Source organism: Chironomus tepperi, unplaced genomic scaffold, assembly GCF_022539635.2.
Source record: "Chironomus tepperi strain 1889 unplaced genomic scaffold, CSIRO-AGI_Ctep_v1 contig_316, whole genome shotgun sequence".
Lineage (NCBI taxonomy): Eukaryota > Metazoa > Arthropoda > Insecta > Diptera > Chironomidae > Chironomus > Chironomus tepperi.
Genome location: NW_027226438.1, coordinates 145,955 through 172,167, shown reverse-complemented (window position 1 = coordinate 172,167; position 26,213 = coordinate 145,955). Strand labels below are relative to the sequence as shown.

The window sequence follows — 26,213 nt, the reverse complement described above, 5'->3', positions numbered from 1 at the left end:
GTTGTCGTCGCTTTATAAAATTGCATAAACATTAATTAACATGTGTGTCAAAAAAAAAAAAGAAATTTCAATTAATTTCACATCTATTTATTAATCATCATATATTAACAAGGAAGAGAATAAAGGCAGGGTGTTCTCACATCTCTCATAATCATCGTCATCGTCATCATATCGCCGCGCTTTATTGTGCTGAGTAATTTAACTTAAAAATAGATGTCGGGTGAGTAATATTAAGAGAAAGATTTTTCACTCAAAAAAGTAAACACAATGAAGTAAGCGAGGAGTGAAGAAGAAGAAAAGAAAAGGCGAATAAACGTCATGATTTCATTCTTTTGTTGCAGATGATGATGATGATGATGAAGGAAAAGAAAAAAGAAATTTCTTTCCTCGTAGCCAATAAGTTTGTGGATTAGTTTAGAGTATTGGGGAAGGTAGAGGCGCATTTATCTGTGTGAGCATTTGGATATAGTTATTAGAGTTGTATAAGAGTTATGAGATTTATCCAGATGAGTCATGAAACACTTGGGGCTACAAAAGCGTAGCTATAAGTCGACTCGAATTTTGTATGAAAAAGTCGACTCGACTCAAGTCTTCGAGCCCTGTATAGAAGAAGAATTTACCGATTTCTACGAATTTTTGAGATCGAGACCGAAGCTCAAGAACACACGGAGAGAAGCTGTTGATAAAGATATCATGGCACTTGGTTTGGGTAATTGGCAGACGGAAGACAGCTTTAGGAGACGTCTAAGGGAGGAAATGGATCACAATTGATCTGTCCGACCTGCGAAGTAATAGAATTCTTCTGAGTCTCAATCTCACCCTGATCTCGACAGATTCCGTGACCTAGACTAGAAGGTCTTGGTCAATTTGGAGAACCGTGGCTTACAACAGTTGCCAACAATTTCACTAGAATTACAGAACCATTCCTCATATCTTAAACCCAGCATGCACAAAATAATTCAAATTTCACTTCCCCATCTCCAAATCCATCCATCCAAACCTTAAAATAACAACAAAATCCCCAAAATGCTTATATTATCCTACACATCCACAAAATTCCTGCTACACTTGTCTAAGAAAAGCTGAGAAAATGTTTAAGAAAGATTTTTCATATTGTACATAGCACAAACACATGCTACATTTACTATAGCTTGAAACTTTTATTTATAATTCCGATGATTGTTCCTTTCACATCTCAGTTGTGGCTGAATATTTGAACAGAACAGTTGGGTAAATAGTTTAGTTATTATAGTATAATAATACAGTAACAGAACATATCAAAAATACATATATACATACATATACTTAAGAAAGAGAATAAGAGAGACAAGCAAGGAGCAGACAGCATCAGGATTTTTACTATTTGTGAAACAATCTTTGAATTTTAAATTAAAGTTCTTAAAATTATTCACACATTCAAAATATATAAGCAAGCGAAAGGAAAACAGAAGAACTTGAAGTGAGTTTCTTGAGTGCTCTGTGAATGTCTATTTGCTCTTATTGTTGTTGGTTATTGCTACAATTTTTGGGGATATTTTGTGATATTTGTTAAGTGTAAAATTCTCTATCTAAAACTGAAACAATACGACGTGCATTGAATGCCGAAAATTATTTCTGTACAGACTCAAATATCCATTACAAATCATTCAAAATACAAGCAATTTACTTTTAATGCAATTTAAATTATCTTTCATGATGCTGAAGTTCTTGTGAGATTTTATGCTTACTGGTTTGTAAGTAAAGAGGATGAGGAAGTTAAAGGCAGAGAATGAAAGATTTTCAGCATCAAAATTCACCTTTAAATAGCGATTTACGCATTAGAAAAAAGATCGTCGGCATATTTATGTCAAGGCTTAGACATGCTTGTCAGCTTATATTCTCGTCTGAATAATAATTTTGGCTCTGAATAGGAAACTCATTAATTTTTTAAAAATTTTCTGTGAGACTTACAAGATTGGTTATGAATTATATACCGAATTGAGGTGAATATGTTGGAATTTCTATATTAGACTTGGATTTTTGGCAATGTTCCTAACTTTTTTTTTACATTGTTTGTGAAGTCTGTCTCGAAGTATTTTGTATTCAGTTTGAATATTTTCACCGGCTTTCAATTTGTATCTTGAATTTTGAAAGGTTTTGAAGGTTGATTATGAGTTTTTGGATTGATTCTAATGGTTTTTTGTATTTTAGATAAGTTCTTAGTAATATTTTGTTATTATTAAAGTTTAAGATGATCCCTTAGATGTAGGAACATTAGTTATACAGAAAGGAATGCCTCCCAAAGTCAGATCCAGAAGAAAATCAATTCTAAACCAAAAAGAATTCCTAGCGTGCTTGCAAGAGCATAATAAGCTCACGAATATGCTCATCTAGTGTATTTGGAGTGAGCAAGCTCTTTGTCTGCCAGGAAATCATCAATATCCCACAAAAACACATGTTCAAAAGTGACAAATCCACTTTTCCAAAAACAAAATTGATCCCAATTCAAGCAGAAACAAGTCAAGAACCTTTAATCTTATTAAAGTTATGAATTAGTCATTCAATTTACTCTTTAATGAGTCAGCCGTCTTCTTAACAAGATTCGCGAGAATTAAAATTATACAAATCAAGCAGCAAATGTTTAATTTAGACATTTTAACGAGCAGAATCGAATCACGACGTGACTTTCAATACAATTTTTGATAGTATTGTTGAAATAATATTGTTTATGATTATAGCTTGCGGCATGAATTAAACAACTCTGATATAAACGTGTTATAAATGAGAAATTGTGGATTGTAAAGCTAGTAATTAGTTGATATATTTTGTAGTCAAGGTTAAAGTGAATTTTAAAGAATATTCAGTTCCGTCTAAACCTTAAAAACTTCCTGATTTGCCAAAAAAAAGTAACTTGAAAATTCAAATTTAATCTTCTACTTTGTGTAAGTCTTACTTTTTCTAGAAGATTTGAAATTCATTCTCATCATGGCTAAAAATATTCAACGTGAGAAAAAAATTCCTCACATTCCAATCTGAACATTATTTTCTTACGTATTATTTCTTATATTAAAGAAGAGATAATGCGAGAAATAAAAATTGGAATAAGAAGATGAATTATTTGCGTACGAAGAAGAAGAAGACGATGATGATGAAGAAGAACTAAGAATTATTCTTGTGCCGTATAAATTTAAGCGAATATTAAAGAAATGAATTAAATCAGAAAAGTGAATAATATAGTCTTAATAGAAGCACAGAGGAGAGGAAAAATTGAATGAAAATAAACAGTGCAGAGCAGTATTAAAGCAGGAATGTAAATTATTGTATTAATGATGCCTCGAGGGATTTTGTTTTGCTCCTGCTTTTATTTGAATTGTTGGGCATGCGGATAAATTGTTAATATTGTGTTTTGGGAGGTTTTTGAATGAATTTAACGATTAAGGAATATTGTTGTAGATTGTGGAGGGTATGAGGAGGGTTCATTGGCATGATTTTGATTGATTTTTTGATGCAAATGAGGTTAATATTGATTTAATCTTCAAATATATTGAGAATTGTTAAAAATCTGCTTAAATTGAATAGATACTGCAATCTTAGATCTGTTAAATCATCAATTTTTGAGGAAATTGCAGAATTATAGAAGATTAGGGTCTGTATAGAGCTCAAAGTCTTCTAGAATTTTTGTAAAAGTTAAACTGATTATTATTGCAAATAATATTCCACAAAATATAAACTATTTCATCATTAAGAGACATTCCTGGTTCGCACTAGGCGTTGAAATAGCGGAAAGTCATGCCTCAAGCAAACATGAGCCAAGCATTAAGCCGGATTTCCCTGAATCTGATCACAAGCTAGAGACATGTCGACCTGGAATCAAATAATTCGCTATTTCTACTGAGCTATTTAAAGAATTGAAGGAATATTCATTTAGAATTCAGCCTCACAATCTCCTACCAACTTACTATACCTAAAGTATTCAAAATGAATCTGCAAATTCATTTAAAAGTATTCTAGAATACCTTAATACTTTCTACACAAAAAGTCATTACTCTCCAATAATTGACTCCATAACTATTCATTCCAAAACCCATTAAACCATCCACAATTCTCAAAACGACACAGTGACACAGAAATATTAATTCCATCACATCTGTTTATTACTTAATGCTCACTTCTTCTTTTACTTTTTGATATTAAACATTTCTCACACTTTTGTGTTTATTTCGATCAAAGGAAATACATTTTCAGTGCCATTAGACGAAAGTATGAGAGTGAAATTGTGAAACAGTTTATGCCGAGTCATTTGATGTTATTACAACCGCTGTTGTAATTCATTTTCGACGAAAAAAAAACTGAAATGTTCCATACCTCATTTTTCATTTAATTTATCTTCCAAAAATATAATATCCCCCTTCAAAAATTTGCCATTGGGATTCCCGAAAAGTGTCAGGCATAATAGCGCATTCATAACGTGAAAAAAGCAGGTGAAGTGTCTATTTTTATGACAGCTCTTAAAGGCAACCTGGCTAGAAAAACTCGAAAATGAATAAAAAAAAGTGTAGAACAAAAAATAGACGAACATCATCGTCGTCATCGTTAGAGCAAGCAGACAGGCAATTGTAGGGATTGGAATATTTTTAAAAACACAGTCGTGTGCGACGCGCTTCAAAACGTTTTTCAGCTGTTTTCCATTCGCAATTTTTTTATTCTCTCACTTGTCATTTAAATTTTTTTTTCCTATTTTATTGATTTTTTTTTATTCATTCAACTCGCTGCTGTCTCTCAATTTATGTGTATTTATGTATATGATTTTCATCATTTGTCATTCTGTTATAGTTTGATGTTTTGAGTCTATGATTCTGTTTTGTAATATTTTTATGGCATTTTTATTGTGTGCGGTTTATTTTTTTTTTTTGAAAATGAATCGAGATGGAAAGGGAAAGGAGATTTATGAGAGTTGTAGCTGTTAAATGCATAATTTTACTTCTAAGTGTCATTTGGGATGTCATGAAAATTCATAAATCAGTTATATGAAGTAGGTTTAATGCTAGGTTAATTAGAAGAGTTCAAGGAAAGTTAAAAGACGACATGAAGCTAGGTTTGATAGAAATTAATGGCTAATATCAATTTAAAGCCGGCAGCGTGCTTCATTATTAGCATTTTGAAGGAATAACTTGGAAAATGACAGAAGAATCTCCAAATTTTCCTTAATTTGCCACTAGTAAAGAAAATTGTGGTCAAAAATCAGATTTTCTAGTGCTTCAAACAATATTCTGAATTGTAAGCACTTAGAGGTTCCCAAACTTAATACTACATCTGGATTATGTGTATTCACAAGCCTGGGCATTTGATTTGGTCAAGCCCTGCAATTTTTAGTACCTAATCTACTCGTAATCTACATTATTCCAGCTTTAATCAACCATAAACTCAAATAATTCTCTCCAATTCGCCCAACCAATTCAAACAACTCAGTCTAGCCTGAAAATTCTACTCATTTAACTCTTTAATCCCCAAAAGTCTTCGAAAAACAAAACTCATAGTACATCGCAAACTCTCACATCTAGTTCTCTCAATATTCAACATTTTTATTTGTTCCCATTTCCATCTCATTCATTTCATTTCATTTCATTTAATAGTCGACAGTCAGCAATTTTCCAACCAGATTTTCATTTTTTTTTATATTTTTTCTTCTTCTCGTTGTTGCAGAACCGTACATATACATATATTGACTAAAAAATGGATCTTGTTGAAGTGAATAACGGTAACGTTCAGAGAAGTTCGACTGCTTCATCGGAAAGTTCAGCTGAGGTATAAATTAAATAAATTAAAATGAAAAAAAAAGACGAGAGAATGTGCTTTATGCAGGTGACACATACACCTAACATGAATATATTTACCTACTGAATGCCATGTCATGTTTCTCTCGTTATTTTTTTTTGTGCTTGCTTTTTTTTTTATTGAAAATTTAATTTCCTCAATAATTTTTTTGCAGTCAAGCATTGAAAAAACAGCGACGGGTGTCATTGAATCTGCGAGCAGATCGGCAAAGAGCGTTGCGGAAAGTGTCGAGCAAAGAATTGACGGAAATGTTCAGTCAAGCTTAGTTCAAAAAGCAGAAAAGAGTGTTCAAGAAAGTGTACAAAAAAGTGTGTCGGAAACATCATCGAGCTCGGTGTCAGAAAATCTTCAGAAATCAGAAAGTGTACAAAAATCAGTTTCACATTCAGTGAGCTCATCAACGTCTATTAAATCATCAAGCACCAAAGTCAGTTCATCATCCAAGTCGGTTTCAAGTAGCGTCAAAATTTCTGGCAGCAGCATTGAATCAATTGAATTTTAACAGAAACGGATGAAAAAAAAAGACGAGAAAGTCAGTGAAATGGAGAAGATTCATTTTTTTTGTGCTCTTTGTTCCTTCCTTCACTGGGTTGACATTTAAGAATTGAAAAGTTTATATGTTTTTTTTTTCTCTTTAGGTTTAAAAAAATGAGGAATTGTGAAGAAGAAAAATGTGGAAATAAAATATTGTGTATGAAATTTGATACTTTAGTGTCTATTTGATTTATGTGAATTCCTTGTTTTGTTTTGTCGAGTTGAATGCATGGACATTAAGAAAATTAAATTTTTTTTAAAAACACAGACACTTTTTTGTGGTGTTTGACTCGATCTATATGTGTCAGAAATACTTGACTGCACCATCAATAATGTCGTTTTAGAAATATGTCATTTGAAGTTTTGTGGCTGTTGTGAGTTTATTTTTGAAGTGTAGAGAGGAATGAGTTGTTTTTTAGGGCATTCTTTGATGTATATTGATTGCACTCACGTGAGAGTGAAAAAGCATTGAAGTCAGATGAGTATGTTCATTATCTGTCGAGATTCTTTGAAAATTTTCTTAAATTAGGCCTTAAATCCTTCAAATTTGTAAGAATATTCATAATTCCTATCCAAAAATGCATCAACAATTCAATTTAAGGGGGTATTTTGTACAAATTTGTCATTTCAGGAAGACCTTCAATTCTAGAGCACAATCATAAGTTCTTACTATTTTTAAAGGACGGGAAGTAGAGCTTGCCATAGCAACAGCATCCATTAAGCAATATTTCATCAAAAAAATCTTACATTCCCTTCAAAAATGTCATAATCCCATCACAAACAATCCAATTTCAACATCACAAGTCTTAAAGCATCATTATTCAGTCACTTAAAACCTCAAAATCCCTCAAACATGTCCATCATCATCACAATAATTAACACAGCACGAGAACATATGTAAAAATGTGTGCCATTAATTAAACAATTTTTCCCATCCAACATTCCTGACCACAAAGAGAACACAAAAGCTGAAAAGACGACCAATCCACACGGGAACTGGAACAAACAATTTTTTATGAGATTAAATCCATGTGCATTAATAAAAATTTATTCTTTATAACATTAAAACTAATAATAATGATTTGCATCTCATTAACTTTTAATTTTTAATCCCTTTTTTGCTCTCATTTTTTTAGGAATGGAAATTAAATTAAGCTCATGATTGCATTTATGATAATAGTGAGCATATAGAATGGAATTAAAAATTAATCCTTAGGAAAATATCATTAAAACTATGAGCAACTGCAGAGACACGTTTATCTATTAGTTTTTTTGTGTCACTTTAAGGTCGATTTTCTAAAATTTTCGCCCATCTCTATATCCTGCATATCCATCCTTGTTATTTAAATTGTCCCTTTTTTCTACCTGATTGTGACAACAGTTTGTTAAAAAGGATGGTGTCATTAAAGCATCACCTCTCTATAGCATCGTGTATATCTACAGTTTCATGTGCTATAAACATTAGCTTACATCCTCTATGAAATGTATTTAACTAAATCCAGTCAATTATTTCAAAAGCACTTTTTACCATCTACACGTTTTTTTTTTTCAGAGATTTCTTTTCTGTTGCTTGCGTTACTTCTTCTTTATTATAAAGGTTCTTCTATATATGGTGCCATAAAAATCTTTCATGGCTGCCTGATTCTTTTTTCCTCTCATTACATATTACATTTATACATAATATGTACACTTACATTTTATGTATAATGGGAGACATGCAAGGATATCTAAATGAATATTATGAAAATAATGTGTAGTATGTAGATTGAGCAAATAAGTACCTTTATACAAATACACATATTCATGACTGTATACAGTATTGTGTTAATAAGTGTAGAAGAAGAAGGACGTTTTTTGGAGAGAATATTTTTATGGGAGGATGTGAGAATGAGGGGAGGGGGTCAGGGTTGATAATTTTTAGGATGTCTGTTTTGAATTAAGTCAGGAGCATGTTCATGATATTTTGGGTAATTTATATAAGTATCTTTAGATTCAGGCTTAAGTAACCTTAATAGCTATGACTAGTAAGGAATATTTGTTAATATCAGATCTTTTTTGAGAGCTATAGACTGGATGAACATGTTTTTAATCAACTAGCTGTATGATCGCTTTGAAAGACAACAAATCGAATCAAAAAGGGATTTGATTCCAGACATTTGGATCCAAAAATAGCCTAAATAGTACAAATCAGTCAATCGAATTAAAATATGGATCCAGGATGGTAGAAGTCGGGATTCAAACTGAATCTAGCACAAAGTCAGAGCCATACCAGTCTAGTGCTATATTTTTGATCGATTAACCAATTTGAGCCATTCAGGTAACTTTAATAGCAACTAACTATATCATGACTATAGCAAAATGGCGTAGGACGTTAATGAAGGAATGCCAGTTAGATGTCAAAACTGAGAATTTGTACAAGCTTTGTGATACAGCCAGCAACAGAGTCAGATGGAAAGCATTTTGTAGCAACCTAGGCTCCAAGTCGGAGCATGGTTCCAGTAAGTAGGAGTAAGTAATATTATGACTATAACAAGTTTAAATTCCTAGTTCACTTTGTATCAATGTTCCCCCAGTTGGAGGAACCAAAGCATGCACCCCCCAAAATTCCAACATTTACCTTCCACTACACAAACATCCACAACGACTGCGTTTAATATCAATTTCATACCGAGATTTTTTTGTTCCTCTCAATTCTCCACAATTTACATAAGACGAGAGTAAAATGTATATAATTTTTATCATCATGTAATTAAAAAAAGGTTCTTGCGAACATGTGTACAACTTTACTAAAAATATATACAGCTCCTTTCCAGCACACAAAAAATATCTTACAATCTCTTCTTGTTTCTCTCTCATTTTCAACAATGTGTATGCATATTATTTTCATTTCATTGTTAAATGTTGCTTTTGTGTATATGCTTTTAAATACCCCCTTTTTTTGTTGTTGTTGGAAGTGAAAAAGAAAGAAAAATTTCTGACATGGTTTTGTTTTAAAAAATATGTTGAATATATGTTGGGGATGGAACACAAAAAAAAATTGGGTAATTTTGATGCTAAATGGAAAGTTTTTTAGATTGGACGACTAATAGAAATTTCTGTTGGTTAAATGGGGTTGGATGGAATTTTATTAAAAAAATGTTGAATTGTAAATTGAAAGTTGATTTGAATTGAAAATTGCTTTTTGAAGAAATTAAGGGTTTAGTTGGGTAGGGGATGGATTTACATAATTATTTTGAAATTTTGTACATTTACTCATATAATTTTCAATTTTAGTCGAATTTAAAAGCAGTTGCTTCATATTTAGATGAAGATTTGTCAATTCTTACAAGCCAAATCATGCCCGAGTGACACAACATGACGATGAAGCTGTAAATGCACCTCTTGGCGACACCTTGATGTTTCATGGCCTTGACTCTTAACAGACAATGAGTATACTCACCTAAATGAGCATACTCATAGGTAATATAATGGATATAATCACTTTTGTGAGCATACTCATGTCCATACTCTTTGTCTGTTCGGATACGACATCATGATGAATGCATCTACATGCAATTACATGCAATTCATCACCCTAATGTGTCCCTTAGGTCTGCATTCAAATATTTCCATCAAAATCCACTCGAAAAATTCTATAAAATCACAAATTCAGCATTTTTAAAGAGTTCACAATAAACAAAAGCCTGAGCATCCACTCGAAATATTTTGTATCCTACAAAACTTCCCATTCAACCTCATTACAATTTGAAAAAAAAAAATCCTAGAAAATACATTTTCATATATACAGGCATAAAGGATATGTAAAATGAAAGGAGGAATAATTTAAGCCGTTATGAATAATTAACAATCCATGCCATACATCCATCCAACATCATCTAATCCCAACATCCACATCCACTCATTCATGTCCCCCTCGAATGTCATTTAAATAACAAAAAAAAAGAAGTACTTGATCAAAAATTAATATCGTCATTGCTGCTGCTATTCATGACGACATTTATGTCTTATCATAATATATCTCATATGAGGAGCATGAAATGTTATAAAAAAATCATTTTTTTGCTTCCTTTTTATGTTTTTTTTCTGCTTCTTGTATAATAAAAAATAAGTGTACGGCACCAAACAACCTCACTATTCATTCCTACAGTCATTAAAGTATACTAGTGTGGATAAAGTGGTAAATAAGTTTTGTGACCTCATCGGATAGTCAGGATATAATGAAGGCAGTAGCGCTAATATATGACTTTATTATTATTTCAATGTGATGATCGTAAAATGAATAAAAAGTTTTTTTTTTTGTTGCCTTTTTTTCTGCTGTTTATCGACTTCATAAAAGGGAGATTTAGTGTCGGAATGAATATAAAGGCTTTTGGAAGTTAGTTGGTGCCGAGCCGCTTTAAGGTGGTTGATCACACTGGAATATATGGCAGATTTGGTAAATTCTGGCCTTAGGTGGACTTACGGAGGTTCTGAGTCCGGATTATTGCTTGGTGTTGAGGAATTGATGCTCAAAATTTATATTTTTGAATTTTAACAATTTTTAGGTTATAATCTTCAATTCCACAGCTACAAGACCTAAAATCACGACTTCAAGTCAACAACCCTGAACCAAAAACACCATCCCTTCCAGCTATAGGCAAAAATTTTACAATTTTTTCCTATTTTTTATACAAAAATTATTTATTTATTTTGTTTATTCCGAAAATTATGGTAGCTAAAAATAAATATTTCGACCTCGATAAGCACAAACACACAAAAAAATAATGTTCAACATCAAAATCAACAAAAAATTGTTTTTTTCCTTTCAAGTTTTGATGCAATTTTTTTTTTGTATTATTTTGTCATTGTGCTGAAAAATAAATTTGCACTTCCGATGTTTGAAAATCAATAATAAAATAATTATAGTGGAATTTGAAGGGAGAGCTGAAAATTTGTTTTTAATCATTATATTTGAGGGGAATTGATTTATTTTTTTGTGAATTTGTGCTAAATATTTGGTAGTTGAAGTTTGTGAATTGGGCGAGTTATTGCTGTTATTACGTAGTTTTGGGAATAGTCCTGGAAGGCACTAGGAGTTAAAAAATTGACTAGACTGAGGTTAGACTCTACTGAATTTATTCTCATCCCAGACCCATGCCGGCTGGATTTTTTTGCATTTTCAATGAATTTTTACCAATTTTTACAGACTCAGATTAGTAAACCTGAACAGCACAACGTGTTTTAAGAGCTACGTCGCTATATTAACTGTGAGACACAAAGTTGCCCTAACTGCATCCTGACGGCTGACTGCCTCATTAGGTTCCTCGGGAAAACAAACAGTTCAATCCACAATTCACCTCACAAACAGCTCTGCAACAGCTTCAACATCCATTTAAAATTCCCTCACATTTAAAATATAAATAATGTGTAAATTTCATGTCATTATAATTATCACCCATAGATTTAATTCATCGAAATTAATTAGCATTAATTGCATTCAAACAAAAAAAAAGGCCTATGATTGTCGTACAGATTATTACCCATCGGTCAATCGAATTAATAACCTCTCTGGCTTTTTCAAATGGGATTTATAATTAGGATTTAAATATTGTGTTGTAACTGAATGGAGGGTGAATGGATGCTGTAATGACTGTGGAGATGCCAAATATGATTTAAATTTCAATTTGATTTAATGCCTGGGATGGCAGGGAGCATGTGGAAGGGACAATCTGTATTTTAATACATTTTAAAGCTTTTCATGAATTTGTTCAATTATTTCCGAATGTTGATATGAAAATTAAGTCCTTAAAGTCACAAAGTTCAATATTCCCTAGTGTCTAGGTCTTCAGCTATTAGTTCACAGACTATAAAAGCCACAAAGCATCTAAAAATTGAACAAAACCTTTAAATTTCACTAACTTTGTTGAAAATATATAAAAAGAGCACCCAAGAGCTGTTATTGCACTCGACAAATAAAATACAGCATAAATCTATCTATTTTCATGAATATTATGATGATTTCAAAAATGCATATCTAAATCATCCTCCATTCATCATCAGAAAAAGGCTCATAATTTTTCAGCACATGATTATTATTAAAATTTTCACTCCACGCCACACACATGTACACAAAAATAAAACTAGGCAAATAACAGACAAAGTTAAATTGTTATGAGAATTTATACATTCAGACATAAATGAGCTATAGTCAGCTATTTCAATGTATGTTTAATATTAAATTTGGCAAAAATAAATAAATTTTCACTGACAAAGAACAGAACTGCCAAAAAAAAAAAATTAATGTTTAACATTGCCATTATTACCTTCTATTTCCTTCCCATATATAAGTCGTTTACTGTACATATACATACATTATCGTCACTGTAATTTGCTTATCCTAATTTCCTTCTTTTTTCTGCTGCGGCAATAAACTTAAAAAATATTTCACTTTTTTTTTGTGAACATTTATAAATGCTTGTCGGTATGTGCGTGTATGTTGAAGCAATTTTGCACAGCATATACATATACATCTGATCTCACAAAACATTCTTTTTTTTATTTTCGTGTGTTGGATGGAAAATTATGTGTTAGGAGTGTAAAAAAGTGGAAAATATACATTATGGTACCACCGTCATTAATCAGGGGGTGTAAATTTATTGATGTTCTATGGGTTATTTGAGTTTTTTCTAGGAAAATGTTGAGAATATGTCTTTAAAATAGCTTTAAGGGTAGTAAAATGTAAGGAATGCTTGTATGGATGACTAGTTTTGAAGGATTTTCATATACTTGAAGATTGGGACTCTTGGGGGGCTCAAATGCTTTAAAAAATCCAATTTATAATGATTAGGGAATGTTAACTGAGGATGACATCAATGTCAACCAGCTTCGTTGGACTGAACATGTTATTAGAAGACCTGTGGACCCTCCATTAAGTAAGGTTCTTAAGTCTTCCATTGTAAATGACAAGATATCACATGGGCAGTCAAGGAACTCATGGAAAAGAGCTGACTGTAGGGATACCTTTGCCCTTTGAATCGGAAATTGACAAGCAGTAACCAGTGATATGCATGACTAACTTTAGGTGACTTCAATGGGAAAAATGGATCAAAATTGATCTGCACGGCCAAAGAACTAAGTAAGAAGGTAGCTCAAACCCATAAAACCTTGGATTTTTGCAACTTAGCATTGCATTTGAGGTTAGGATTCTAACTATTACAAGATTTAGACACCCACCATCCCCAAACTACCTCCCCAAATATCATGATCATCATTACAGCCACCACCATCATCATCATCATCACAATTTTAAACCAGACAAAAGGAAGCAGAGAAAAGTATCAAAGGCATAAGCACATCTTTACATAAAATGATTGAAAGAGTAAAGGCACCCGTATAACGGTAGTAAGAAGGGGGTTTTAAAAGTAAAGCAGAAGTAGCAGATTCGGAGCGATGTAAAATTACATGATATTTTATGGTTTTCGGTAATGTATGTTTTTACAATTTATAGTATCATCTCATCTATCTCCTTTCTCGTTACATTTTTTTTGTGTGCTGCTTCTTACAGAACATAACCTAAATAACGTTTATATATTGTACAAAGTGTGAATTTATTGTTCATCTTTCCATAATTTAAAACTAATGCATTACGTGCCATTTTTTGTTATTCTCCAATTTTACTCGACTGCTCCTTTTTGTTCTGTCTCATGTTCTTCTTTTTCCACTTTTTTTTATGATTTCAACAAAATAATAAGTTTTCGCGCTTCTTATTTTCGTCTATGTCGTGTTTAGAAAATTTTTATGAAATGTGAATGATGAATTTTCTATCGAGTAAAAGTTCAGCAATGAAATGAACGGGAAATGAGCAACAAAAAGGGGTGGGAAGTTTGTTGGGAACTAAGTGGTAACATTGTTTGGATGATATTGTTCTGTAGACACGATGTGACATTTAAATGATGTAAAAAATTCAAAAATATTGAAGAATTTTTAAAGATTGACATAATTTTGATAAGGAACAGCATTTTACCAAAAAAAACCCACTTAAAATTCTCCAAATCCCACGCAAATTCCTCCTCAATCACCTAACCGATCAAAAAATACATATCTTAATCCATAAATTACAGCCCCATCTTGACAGCACAAAATTGAATGTGTTTGATAAAAATCTATTAATGATCCACGTGCTGTTTACTTTTATTTCCTTTTTGATGGTAGGCAAAAAATAAAATAAATTTTCATTTCTTTTATTTTTAGAAGCTCTTAGTATGAGGCTTCTATATGGGCGTGTAAGAAATAAATAAATTTATTCATGTCGAGGTATGTTGAGACTTGACAAATGTTTAAAAAGTAATTAGTGAAGACAAACCACATGGTGGGGTGTTGTGGGTAGGTGGGATTTTATTGGGAATTTAGTGGTGGGCATGTTATTGAGTTATAGCCATAGATATCCAAAATGCTGGACGTCTTAAGGGTTTATCATTAAGATCTCTTAGTAGCTACAGAATCAGCTATTAAATGAGATAGTCAAGTAGCCTAAAAGACATTTACTAACACAAGAAGCGGTGTCTTGAAGCTCCAACAACTACTTAGTGGTAGAATAGTGAAGAAAGAATGACAATTTAACATGCAGTCAGTGAATTTGTACAAACTGGTTGACAGGACAAGTATTGCATTTGATATTGAAAATTGGCAAGCGGTAGCCAGCGATAGAGCTAGTTTCAAGCTCCAAGCTCCATCTGAGGAAGACCATGGATCACAATTGATCTATACGACTAGCATAGTAAGTAAGTTAGTAAGTGGTACAGCAGATCGTAGATCGCAGTGCCTTTCGTCATCGGCGGACCCTAACCTTTATTCTATTCTAGTGGATATAGACAGCACCAGAGTCAAATCGTAAAGCTTCAAATTGTAACCAAAGCTCCACTTACAAACAAGATTACTGTAAGCAGATGAATTACTCCAATAATGCCCATCCCTTGCATCCAACTAATTTTAATAAAAGTTTCCATCATCTCATAAATTTTATTGAAAATAGCAACGAAAGAGAAAGAAAATTCTCATCATCATCGTTGTCTCGACAGATGAAAACTGCACATACGAGATTCATTAAATGATGAAGACATCCAATTCATTTTATCAACAGCAAATCGCATTGTGTGTGTTTGTTTATGAACACACAAAAGAATTGAAAATTTTCATAAAATTAGAAACTTTCTTATTTGTGCATGTGTCAAAATCGACTTGATATGCATGGAATGAGTAGAAAAAATTAAGATATGAAGATGATGCGCACATATACGACAGTAAATGTTGTTATAAGAGCTTTCCACATTTTAATTTTAATTTTGCTATAATAATAGCAAGAGCATCTAAACCGTAAAAGTAACATAACAATATATCACAGCACTAACATTGTATGTCATCATTTATTGTATGTGTTACATACATACATATTTATTAAAAGCGAATAAGCAGGGAAATTTTCTGTTCCACAATAGAATACATTAAGGTGTGTAATATAATGTATGATAACAAAAGAAGTTCGAGAAGAAAATTTCGCGAAAGATGGCACAGTTACCAACAGTAAAAGCAAACGATTAAAGACAAAAAAAGTACTTAAAATTGATTTACGACACAATAATTCTTATGATGCTATGTATTCTCATATCCAACTGAATGGAGGGGAGAGATCCATGGAAAAAACAGACAAAGTTTACGAAAAATGGATCTGTAGGTAAAAAAGGAGGAATTTTTATGCCAGCTATTGTATCAATGGCAATTATACATATAATACTGAAACATTTTAATTCATTCTATAAATTGAATAGATGTCTTTTATTTATGGCTAAGATTGATGGGATGTTTGGGAGTCAGATGCTTGACTTTTTGTCTGTTTTGTGACTTTTTTCCTCAAGATTTTTAGAAGAATTCTTCAAAAATTTTCAACTTTTGATCAATTTTCGAATTTTGTTGCTCAATTTTTGAATTTTTTGCTCAATTTTTGAACTTTGTTGCTTAATTTTTGATTCTTGCGGCTCAATTTTTAGCTGTGTTGCTCATATATTAGCTATTTCTCAAATTTTGAACTTTATTGCCAATTTTTAAATTTTGTTGCTAAATTTTTGGCCTTGTTGCTTAATTTTTGAACCTTGTGGCTTAATTTTCAAGTGTTTTTGCTCATATTTGAGCATTATTGCTCAATTTTGAAATTTGTTGCTCAATTTTTGAACCATTTAGTTAAATTTTTCCATTTTGTTGCTCAAATTTGCACTTTTTTGCTAATTTTTTAACTTGGTTGCTCAATTTTTGAACCTAATTGCTCAAATGTTGAGTTTTGTTGCAAAATAATTGAATTTAGTGCTTAATATTAGTGTTTAATACACATCTTCACTTCCATAATGCGCATACATGACGCTTACTCAATCACTTCCTTCAATACTTCCTCTCCAAACTTTAATATCATCATTATATCCATTTAATTTCTTTTATAGCACTAAGTATTAACAATAGCAATAGAAAAACTCTAATATATGTATAACATATACGAAAAAATTTAATCATAACTTTATTATTTTATCAAATAAGCATTCAAGTGGAAAAATGCCAGAGTAGAGCATCAAACCAAAGACAAAGAAGGAAAATGAATGAATGTGAAGAGATAAAAAGCACCAAAAACACAATATTTATTATTAGAAAAAGGAGAAAATACATTTATAAAATTAGCGGTGAAATGAATGCGTTTCTACAACTTTTAATATAAATTTCTTGTGCTTTCATACGCGAGTATTTGTGTATGTGCTTTATCATCCTCATCCTACCATTCATTTCTACTTTCCTAATGTGAAAAAAATGTTGATATAAATTTCTATGATGATAAAGTTTTTATTTTTTTTTATTTTCTTTTCAGGTATGACATAAAGCATAATATGTTGCTGAAAATTTTTCACTTTTTGCTACTTCTTCCTTCTTTTGTATTCTTCCTTTAGATAATGCGTTAGAAGATAGATGGAAATATATTATTTTTTATAGATCTACATGAAAGGGTAGAGGTGTTGGTGATGATAATGCCAAAGACACTGTGAGCTTTACTTGAATGAATCCAAAAATTATGTGCTTTTTCACCTCTATGCATGTATGATTGCATGTGGAATATATTTTAAGGGATAATGCATGGAAGTCGTAAATTGAAACTTTTGGTTGTAAAATACTGCACCTAGGTATGATTAGATTGGATTATATATTTTATGGCATTTTGGTATTGAACTTTTTTTAGTTTTTTTTCTTCTTTTGGGTTGAGTATGTCTATGATGTGAGTTTTGATTTGGGGTATCTGGTTAAGGGTTTGTAATGGGTAGTGACAGGTGGTTCTTCATCCTCTCATACCCATGCACTTCACCTCCTCGTAGTGCATCTTGGCTATTCAAACCACCTGAATGATGAGTACAACCGGAGAAGGGTATTAATGAGTGTTTAGGCTGAGCAAGCCCATTATCAATAGCCACGAAATGCAAAGAATAAGGAAAGTCATTTATAATTGAATACTGCTGTCGATTAAGCGTTTAAAAAGCCAATTTAAGTTATTATGGGTATAATCTAAATCAGAGTCTTAGAACAAAAGAGTCAATAGCCTTTGTCCCAAACATGGATGCATCTCCACTGACCTCAACTTTGAAAACCCTTTCAAAATTCAGCATATTGTTATTCTAACCATTCCCATTCTTACCCCAATTCTTATTTATATGCATATCCATAAATATTCTATAAAAAATATTCATTTTTATTAAAAATTCACCTTTTCTTTTTTTTAAGTCGATTCCATCCCACACACATGCACGCCATCATTTACTCGCTTTTTGCCATTTCTTCTTCATAATAATAATCTCATAAAGACATCATAATATCAGTGAATGAATTCAAAATAGCTAGTAAAAAAGAATTATTTATCGTATTTCGTACCTTCAGCTATTCCCGCGATGTCTTAAAAACAGCACAACAAGATACAGTAAAGTACAAAAAAATTAAGAAGAAAAAATTCTAAAAAATGAGTTTTTTTTTTCTTTCTCGTCCTTTAACAGCGCAAATACATGCAAAATGAGAAGCAAATGTGAGAAAATATTTTTTTTGTATATAAATATACATTTTAAGCTCATTCTTGCCATGTTTAGATAATGAAAAAAGTTTTCTTCTCTCATTTTTTTTCGCCTCCTTTTTTTTATTTGATTATGCTCTTAACAAAAAAACTTTTCTTATTCCGCCTTTTACCCCTGTGTATGTAGATATCAGTCATACCCTTGGATGAGATACATTTTTTTTTGTGTCAGAGATTTAATCAGATTTTTTAAAGAATTTTTTTGCTCATTATTTTTGAGATCTAGGAAACATTTTTGATGGAAATTGATGATTTATTTGTTGAGATATTGAGAACAGATTTTTTGTTTAGAAATTGGATGGCATTTTGTGATTTAGAAGTTATGGAATGTAAACTTGTTGATGGAAATTATGTTATTTGGAGGAACTTTAATGTTACTACTGTCTATTACTTAAAGTTTAGTAATTTTTGAGAGATTTCAGTGTACTTTTGAGTTATGTTCATTAAAGATATTTCGATAAAATATCCAAAATGGACTGATGAACATGGGAAGTACAAGAGAAATCAGGGACCAATTTGTCAAGTGATTAGACAAGACAGTACTATGATGCGACACTCAAGGTCTTCCAAAGTCTCAGTTTCTACAAGTTCTCTGGATCAAGCCCGAGAACACTCGATACTGAGTACCTTTAAACAACAACACTTAAACAGTGTGAGTAATAGTGCTTTTCAGAGCTAGTAACAGATTTAGATCGCAAAGTCAGCAACAGAATCGGACAGATATTATTTGGTTGTGAACTAAGCTCCACATAGGAACATGGATGCAATAAGTAAGTTAGTAATAATGCATTTAGTATCGTAAAGTGAGAGGTATCGTCCTTAATTCCGGAATATTGCAGCATTTACTAGGCTAATTCCTAGAATTCGCATGAATCACATGTGCATGCTTGCTCATACTAATTTGTTTAAATATGGCATTAAGTCTAAGACAATAATTTTGTCTATAACATCTCTAAATCTACAAATTAGTCTGAATTTGAAATTCATTTCAATTTCTATGTTATTTCTTTTGTAAATTTTAATACTTAATACCAAACTGGTAGTGATTACCACATTAAAATCCTCATATTCATGTCTCTATGTCTATTCCAAAGTTCTAATTCCAATATTCTCAATTATAACGATTATCATCATCATAAAAATCATACACAATATTTCTCATTTTGCATTAACTGGCAAGAATAAAAATTTTCATCTTTTTCTCACAAAACATCCATCCATCTCTGTCTATCCAACATATCCAACGAGATAAATTCTTTTTTTTTGGAAAAAGGCCCTCTAAGTCGTCGACAGCGAGAAGCCAATAATCGTGCTTTTTTATGCCGGAATTTCATTACTCCGCTTCGCCAGAATAAAAGCGCCTATGCAAAAAATATCAACAACATCATCATCATCTCGTCGGAGGGCCAACGACAACAATAACAACAATATCAGCAATAATGCGCCGTACCGCATAAATATGTATGATGAGGACAAGAAAATGTGGAAAATGAATCGAAAAAGGATCAAAGTTGATGACTTTTGAATAATTTTTTCTCTATCTGTGATTCTGTGCTGTTTATGTACGCGAAATTATGACAATTTCTTATTTCCATTCGTCCATGAGTTCATTTATTTGTTTGTTGGTCGGATGGATGTATTAAATTGTTATGGTGATGGTTTTGTTATGATTGTTTTTGGCTCAATTAAATCAGAAGAAGTTTTTGGCTGATGGAATTTCTCTTTCTTTTAGAGATATTTACTGTAAGAATTTCCTTCGAGGAATCTAATGTTGTTTGAGTGGAAATTTTTGATGATTTGTAAGAAGAGATTTGAGATTTTTTTGGATAAAAAGATGACGGAATTTAGGAATAAGATGAAAATTATTTGTTTTTAGGAATAATTGAGATGAAAATTGGTCTGGCAACATCTGAAGATAGTCGTGTCAACAGGGGGGTCTGAAAGTTCATGTAGTGCAGATGGTTGAAATGATAGACTCAATATTAAGTCAATATACTCTTAATATCCTCAAAAACGAGTTGAAATGGTCTTTTTGGAATCATATGCACTGGAATAAGAGCTTACAGTCTCTAACAGAGCTCGAAGTCGACCCAAATATTGAATAAAATCAAGTCGACTTTTGTCGATTTTTCCATACAAAATTCGAGTCGACTTTAAGCTCTAGTCGCTGTTTTAAGGCATAAAGTAGTGATTTCGACAAAGAAGCCACTCGGAGCTTATTTTAATCTGAAGATCTCGGTTTGAGCAATTAAGCCTCACTCGTCAAACTGTCATTAGTCTTGTGAAGCTTTTAATCTACAGCTTTGGTTTGTAAGTTCATTTTTTGAGTATTTCTTGCAAGAATAGTCAGAAGTTCCGAATTACTTCAATAAAAATATCAAAAGTTGATATACATTAAGCAATAGTCAACTACTTGATACCCAATATAATTCAAAACCACCAAAAATTAAGCACATTTTCATCACCAGATTACAACTCATTCTCAAAATTATTATCATAAACTGACCAGACAACCCATCACACTTATCTTAAGACGTGATTTATGCTTTTTCATCATAATTACTTTATGACCACAATAAAATCTGATGAGCCTCCTGTCGGCTTATCAACTTGACTATTTTTAGTTTAACAGCCCAACCCATAAACGTCTGTTTTAGTAATCTCTGTCATAATTTCAGTAATTTTGTGTCTACAAGTTTTGAGAAACAAAAAAATCAATAAAAATAAAGTTCAACTCACCGTTCCAAACTGCTCAAAGTAACTTTTAACATCTTCTAAGGTCGTGGGTGCCGAAAGACCGCCCACAAATATTTTTTTCGTTCTAGTCACCATCTGTAAAAGGTAGAAAGAAATGAAATAAAATTTTTAGTTAAAAGCCTCCATAAAAGCAATAAAAAGTAAAGAAATTCAGATATTCTCGAAAATGTAAAAGTCACGAATTGCATACATTATTCAATAGAAAATGAAAATTTAGTTTTTCTTATTCTCGTTAATAAATTATGCAGAATATTAATGTTTACACGCATTACACAAGTCCCTCTCAAATATATATTTTTATTCACATAACAGAATTGCTTTCTATGTCATTTTAATTTAATTCCGTTAGCTCCCCCTTTATTTTGAGGATTTTCATAAGGGGTAAGGGGTCGTTCACTTGTTACGTAGTGGTGCTATCAGCTCTCGTAGCAGATATACCCCCCGCCCCCTCTAACTTGAGAGGTAGAGGTGTTTAAAGCCTCAAACAAACAACGAAGCGGACGAGAGGAGGAGTGGGGGGGGGGGGTGTCAAAAAAGACAAATTTTATGTTACCCAACAACTGAACACCCCCAAAAAATAGAGAAAGTAATTTTCAATAGCAAAAGGATGTGAGATGAAGATGGGATGAATTTGGGTTAAAAAAAGATCGGTTGAGATTTTTTTAAAAGTGTTTATTTAGGCAAAAATGGGATACTGGAAGGTCCTTGTTGATTATTTATACTAAATTTTAATTTCATTTTCACCAAAAAAAAATTAGGAATTTAATATAAATTGAGAAAGCATCATAAACATCTGGTCAAAGCACACGATTAAGGCAAAAAATTGGTTCACAAACCACAAAAAAAATGTTCTAAACTCGATTTTTCCACGAAAAATTTTCCAAACCACTTCGAACAATTTTTTTCAGAGAATTTTCCATCCCACAAAACAAAGCACAAGCCTCAACCTCAGCCTTCACAAAAATACTTTCATTGTTCCACTGAGGAAAATTTCTGTACGATTAAATCGCATTGATTTATAAGAAAAGCTTTTTTTTTTTGGAAAATCTTGAATTTTATTTCTCTTTTTTTTTTTGTTCATTCAACAGCCTTCGATGGGTGTGTGCTTATGTGTCGTCAAGCTGCCGAGATTTATTGAACTTTCGTTTTCTAAATAATAATATTTATTTTCCTTAATTTACTTATTTTAAGAGGAATAAGAATAAAGATTTTTGCATTGTGTGGCAGAGATTGAGGAAAATTGGATGACAAAAAGGCTGTTGGAAGAGCGATGGGAAGTTGATTGGATGTTGAAGGCTTCTGGATGAGAGTATTAATCATTAGAATCATTGGTTGAGCCTATTCCTAATTGTTTGGTGATTCAAAATCCGTTTACAATTAGAGACTTAGTTTCCGAGAGCCATAAGCCATAGAAATTGCAGAGAATCCGGAACTAGGATGAAGTAACTCTCACATAGAGTCAGATTTGCTAAAATCCACCCTCAAGCCAGATTCACAACAACCTGAAACCACATTTATCACCTCTCCCACGCTATGTTCCTTCCGAAAATTCACCCAAAATTCCAAGAAGTACAACAAAATGTCCCCAATTGTTCATGCCTCTTTCCATACAAAATCACATTCCCCAATCATCACAAATTACCAAAACATACACAAAAAATCCTACAAAACCCTCTTCAGCAACAGAAAAAATTATTAAAATATCAAATAACTAATAAGTTCCCATTCCTCCGAAATAATATAAAGTAGAGCAGCACAAACATCAGCATCGGCTGCCTCATTATATTCATTGTTTACCTACTAAATTTCAAAATTTTATGTGAATGCGAGTGACGATAATGCTCATAAGAAGGGTTTAAAGTAAACAATCGACATGGTAAGGCGCATGAGAATCTTAAGGGAATTTTTTTTCTGCTGTTCCTTACCGTAAGGAAAGAAGCTCATGAAATCTCCTTAGGAAATATACTTCTTTTCTTTACTTTCGGCACTGATGGCACATAAAAAATAATTTTTTTTTTGTTTGGAGAACGGAGAAAAAAAAAGGAAAAGAAAAACTTTTCCATTATTATGTGACTGAAATTTAATGAAGCTAAATTATGCTTTCAATATTTCTTTCCATTCTTTTGTGTGTTGAATGTTGTTTGACGACGAAGAAGTAAGGAAAGAAATGAAAATCTTTTTTTAACATCTTTCTCATCGTGGAGACAAAAATGGAGCTTGTTTGTGTTTGCTAATGAAAAATATGTTGCTTTTCACTTCAAATTTATGTCATTTTATGAGTGTTGTAGAATGGAGGCTTAATGTCATATAAAACATTGCATATACAAATTGTGTTTATATACGTGCGAGCATATACTCATTGCTTATCAGATTCTTTTCTTCAAATGAATGTTTTTACTTTCGAAATGGGAGGAAGGTGTTTTGGTTTTATTGGTTGTAATGTGGAATTTTTGGAAGATTTTTTGGGTATTTTTTGAATGTTTCCTACAGGAATGTCTTCCTAATGATTCCTAATGTTTCGATTCATACAAATTTCTGAGATTGAGATCAAATCTATCCGTTAATTATTCAAGATCCTGCTGAATAGCACAAATCAGTTAATAGGACCTGTTCAAGAGCCATTAATAAGAATTTGGTCTCAAGAACTCTTAACACAAAGGAACAAGATAGTGAAACATTCTATTTTATGACTCCTGACAGCAATACTGAAAGTTTGCTTAAAATTAACTTTTTAATAAGATTTCTCGATGCCGAGGTCAAAATTTTCCGGCTAGAGTTCCGAAATTTGTCCAGACATAGACTTTTGGAAATGCCCAAAGCAAGAAAACTCCCCAAAATCCCTAAAATATCCCAAAAGATTCCAGAACTTAATAACATGATTTTTAAACTCTCTATATGCATCTATACAGCTGAATATTAGCTTAGATATATACAATGAGATTTTAAAAATCAATTCAGAAAGTACAGGAATATTTAAGAGTTGCCACGCCTAGGAAGAGCTCTTATAATCCCAATCTCGATTGTGGTCTCAAGAAAATGTCTTGAAAAATAGTAAAAATTTTAGAAAATAACATAAAATTTCAAAAAATTCTTTGAATTTCACCTTGATACCATGTTATCCTTAAATACTGTCTTGTTACCCCCTCTACCACCCTAATTTACCTCCCAATTTCCTCCAAGTATAATAAGAACATTCCTAATATGCATCATAAACTACCTAATTCTATTCCACATCTTCCCTTTTATTTCATCAACATTAAAAATATAAGATTGAATCCTTTTTATTGTGACTTTATTCCTAACGAGAACAAAAAAAAATCATTTTATTATCCAATGAAGAAATCCTTTAAAGAAATTTGCCGTTATTTGAAAGTTAATAAAATTTTCTTCTGCCTCATTCCTCCTTTCAATTCTTTAACGTTCTTCACGTACTCAAAATTTCATTATACAGCACTTTTGTGGCTCATCTCGTACTCTTTTCAATGTATATACACATTCATGTACATGTCTTTCAATTTTCAAAAACCCACCAAAGTAAAGAAAAAGGCACGGCAGAATCACTTAAACCTTTTTAAATTTTTAAACAAAAACATTTATATTTATTTATTTTTATTGAATTTTTTTGCTTGCTTGGTTCTTTCCTTTTCAAGCTTGCATGCAGTTTTTTTGGAAAGAGGAAATTTTTTTATGTTTCGCTTTTTTTTATTCCACAACAAAAAAACAAGAAGAGGAAAAAAAAGGAGACGCACGATGAATGTATGTGATGAAAATAAACGAAGCAATTCGACGGAATACGCAATGAAGGAAGGAGGAAATGTGGATGTAAAGGATGGAGTTGAGGGATAGAAGGAATTTGTGACAGTTTTTTGAGATTCAAGATTTGAAAGAATTTTGGAAATTTTCAATTTTTTTAGAATTTATTATGAATTTTCATCAAATTTTTAAGAAATCAATTCAAATTTAATTCAAATTTAATTCAAAATTTTAAAATTTAATTCAAATTTTTAAGAATTTATTTCAAATTTTTGTGAATTTATTTCAAATTTTCTTTAAAATTTTTTTTTAAATTTTTCCATCAAAATTCATGAAAAGTTTCACTAAAAATTGCAAACCCCCTAAAAAGGACCCCTTCTTCCCCCCAGATCCTCAAAAATCACCCAAAATTTCTCTTCAAACACAAAATTTCCCTAAAGAACCTTAAAAAGACATGCCAAAAATACCAATGTACAGTTGAGTAGCTTCTTCTCATCATCCTCATTTCCCCAATATTATTATTATTCTTTTTAGCAACAAAATTGTCTCTGCATATCTTTTTTTCTTGTGCCTTCATTTTTTTAAGGACACATAACATTGAATTTTTATATTTTTTTATTTGTATTATACAGAGAATGAATGAATCTCGCAATTTTATATTGAGAACATTCATATTTCTTCACATATGTTTTTATTATTTCTCATTCATCCATCCTCTTTCAATATTTACTTAAACTCATGTGAATTTTTTTTTTATTTTGTTCATTTCTTTTTACTTGTCGTCAAGGTGTAGAAACTGCCGAAAATCCCAAAATATTGAAAGAATATTTCAGCACTTTCTTATAGGAACGTAGCAAGCTTAAGGATAGTTGAGGTAGTTAAGGTTTAGTTTTTCTGTTCGGATCGCAAAATTTTAGGAGGTGTACTCTAGCAAATTGAAGATTTTTTTTCAAAACGGAGAGAAGGATGGTCTTTGACTTCCAAAACTCCCATTGAATGCACCCCTGCTTCCTCATTAAGCTAACCATCAACTGAAGTAGGATTATGAAAAATAGATTTTTAAAATTATTTCAGGAATTGATTGAACATCTTTTGGGGTCCTTACAGCACTGACAATGATTAATTCCTCCATTATTGATCCACTGTGAATTGTAGGACGTTAATAAAGCAGTTGAACAGGTTTTTGTTCCTGGTCAGATTATAACTAGTTGATGGCAAGTTAATGTCCAGT

At 31.8% G+C, this 26,213-nt stretch overlaps 1 protein-coding gene and 1 long non-coding RNA gene across 5 annotated transcripts in view; one reads left to right on the top strand and one right to left on the bottom strand.

Annotated features, from left to right (window-relative positions):
- Positions 1 to 26,213, bottom strand: part of LOC139092937 (RNA-binding protein Musashi homolog Rbp6-like) — a 219,802-nt gene that overhangs the window by 89,605 nt on the left and 103,984 nt on the right. For both annotated transcript variants that reach the window (XM_070643510.1, XM_070643511.1), the window contains exon 6: positions 21,212 to 21,304. In XM_070643510.1, coding sequence (XP_070499611.1) covers positions 21,212 to 21,304 — 93 coding nt within the window. The remainder of the gene's footprint in view (positions 1 to 21,211; positions 21,305 to 26,213) is intronic.
- On the top strand, positions 1,159 to 6,518 carry LOC139092938 (uncharacterized). Of its 3 annotated transcripts, XR_011544653.1 has the most exons (4): positions 1,204 to 1,230; positions 1,311 to 1,459; positions 5,683 to 5,784; positions 5,969 to 6,518. It is a non-coding gene; the product is annotated as an uncharacterized lncRNA (long non-coding RNA). The 3 variants fall into 3 exon arrangements; XR_011544651.1 differs by lacking the exon at positions 1,311 to 1,459 and having other exon boundaries at positions 1,159 to 1,230; XR_011544652.1 differs by lacking the exon at positions 1,204 to 1,230 and having other exon boundaries at positions 1,249 to 1,459.